At 66.2% G+C, this 2,006-nt stretch overlaps 1 protein-coding gene across 2 annotated transcripts in view; it reads left to right on the top strand.

The window, feature by feature from the left end:
* Positions 1–1,763, top strand: part of ADI1 (acireductone dioxygenase 1) — a 9,856-nt gene extending 8,093 nt beyond the window's left edge. For both annotated transcript variants that reach the window (XM_032866765.1, XM_032866766.1), the window contains exons 3-4: positions 471–650; positions 1,448–1,763. In XM_032866765.1, the coding sequence (XP_032722656.1) occupies positions 471–650; positions 1,448–1,567 (300 nt within the window). In that variant the 3' untranslated portion in view covers positions 1,568–1,763. The remainder of the gene's footprint in view (positions 1–470; positions 651–1,447) is intronic.
* Positions 1,764–2,006: the final 243 nt, after the last annotated feature.

Below are 2,006 nucleotides of genomic sequence, written 5' to 3'. Positions count from 1 at the left end.
GCGTGCGTGTGCGGCGCGTGCGTGTGCGGACCATGTTGTCTGCGTGTGGGAGACACGGCATGACCGCGCGTGCGACTGAGGCACGTGACAACCACGTGCCCGCGTGTGTGAGGCGCGGGAGACCCGGTGTGCGGCAGGAGGGGAGCAGGGGTCCCCGCGGGCGAGGGAGTCCTCACGGCCCCGAGCCGTGAGCTGTGGGGCAGGGCCCGGCCGCGTGCGCCCCGCTCCGTTGAGGGCCCCGGGGGGGTCGGGGACCGGCAGCCCCGGGGTGTTGCCCATGGGGACCGTGGACACGCGGAGCGGCCATGTCGTGTTCGTTCTCTGTCCGCTGCTGGCCCGACGCCAGGCTTCCTGAGCTGCTGGAGCCCGGCGGCCTGGCCCTCGTCTCCGGTTCCTGCTGGACAGCGGCCGCGCCTCAGTGCCACCACCGCGGACGAGCCGCGGATGAGCCGCCCCCTCCGTCCTCCCAGATTAAGGTGTTCTACGAGGAGCACCTGCACCTGGATGACGAGATCCGCTACATCCTGGACGGCAGCGGCTACTTCGACGTGCGGGACAAAGAGGACCGGTGGATCCGCATCTTCATGGAGAAGGGGGACATGATAACCCTACCCGCGGGCATCTACCACCGCTTCTCGCTGGACGAGCAGGTAGGAGGGCGCGCTGCAGCCGCGAGGGCCCTGGCCCGCGTGTGGGGGCGTGGACCCCGCTGCTCTGCCCCACGGGGCTGGCTGGAGCTGCCGTCCCCGCTGCCACTGTCCCCACCGCGGGCTCCTGCCCACGTGGGCGGCCCCGCTGACGGCCAGCAGCCTTGTCCGGTCCCTTCCTGCTGTCCGGTGCTGGGACCCGGAGCCTCCTACTTTTGTGACCAGCACACATGGGAGGTCGTTGCTAGGGTAAATTTCCCAAAAGCCAAAATGGGATTGCAAGATCTCCACGTTTTTACTTTAAGATTTTATTTATTTGACACAGAAAGAGTTCAGAAGTAGGGGGAGGGAGAGGGAGAAGCAGACCCGCCTCTGAGCAGGGAGCGCATTGTGGGGCTTGATCCAGGACCCCAGGATCATGACCTGAGCCACAGGCAGATGCTTAACCCACGGAGCCACCCTGGCGCCCCCCCATTTTTGCTTTTGAGGGGCGATGCCACGCTGGCCTCCCTGCTGTTCAGCAGCCCGAGGGCCTTGCCGAGCGTGAGGGCCACAGCAGGACCGGGGAGCGCGGGCGGGCGGGTCCGTGCGGGTCTGGGCAGACGGCAGGTTGTGGAGAGCGGGGGTCAGCACCGAACCCCTGCGGCAGAGGCCTTGCTGCCTGAGCCTGAGGCCTGCCGGCCTGGCAGCTGGTGCCCGCTGGCTCTGCGGGGAGAACGTGTGTGGCTAGGACCCCCGCCATGGCCAGCGACCTCGTCTTGGAGGCGGGGTTCCCATCCCAGCGTGTCTGTGTTTTCCAGAACTACGTGAAGGCCATGCGGCTGTTTGTGGGAGACCCTGTGTGGACGGCATACAACCGGCCCGCCGACCACTTCGAGGCCCGGGGCCGGTACCTGGAGTTTCTGGCTCAGACAGTGTAGCGGCGCTCACGGGCCAGGCCGCCTTCGCCTGGTCCCGAATCCCAGCAGAGAGTCCGTCCTCCTCTTCCGCCGTAGATGTGGGGCTGGGTGAGCTTTCCTTGGCAGGACTGTCCGATCAGTGTGTTTAACGAAGGGAGCTTCATTATAAAAGTGATTTTTACGTGGCAGCAACTCTGGGACGGTGGACAAGCCACGTTCCCTTCCCCTAATTCAAGGTCAGCCCGAATGAGGGTCCTCTCCCCTCCCCCTCCCCCAGTGGGTGAGCCCGGGCTGCCCATCCGACCGGCTCTGGGCCTGTAAGCAGACGTCCGCCTGCGCGGTGCCTGCCTCGTGAGAACGTGTCACAGGAGAGGACAGGACCGGCCAGATAGACGACACTCGTCTCCCAGAACTGGGTGGGGAATGCTGTCGGGGCTGAGCTGTCCTGTGAGTGGAGGGA

Source organism: Lontra canadensis, unplaced genomic scaffold (genome assembly GCF_010015895.1).
Source record: "Lontra canadensis isolate GAN:19392208 unplaced genomic scaffold, GSC_riverotter_1.0 scaffold32, whole genome shotgun sequence".
In the NCBI taxonomy this organism is placed as follows: Eukaryota; Metazoa; Chordata; class Mammalia; order Carnivora; family Mustelidae; genus Lontra; species Lontra canadensis.
This window is presented reverse-complemented; position numbering and strand designations above follow the sequence as displayed.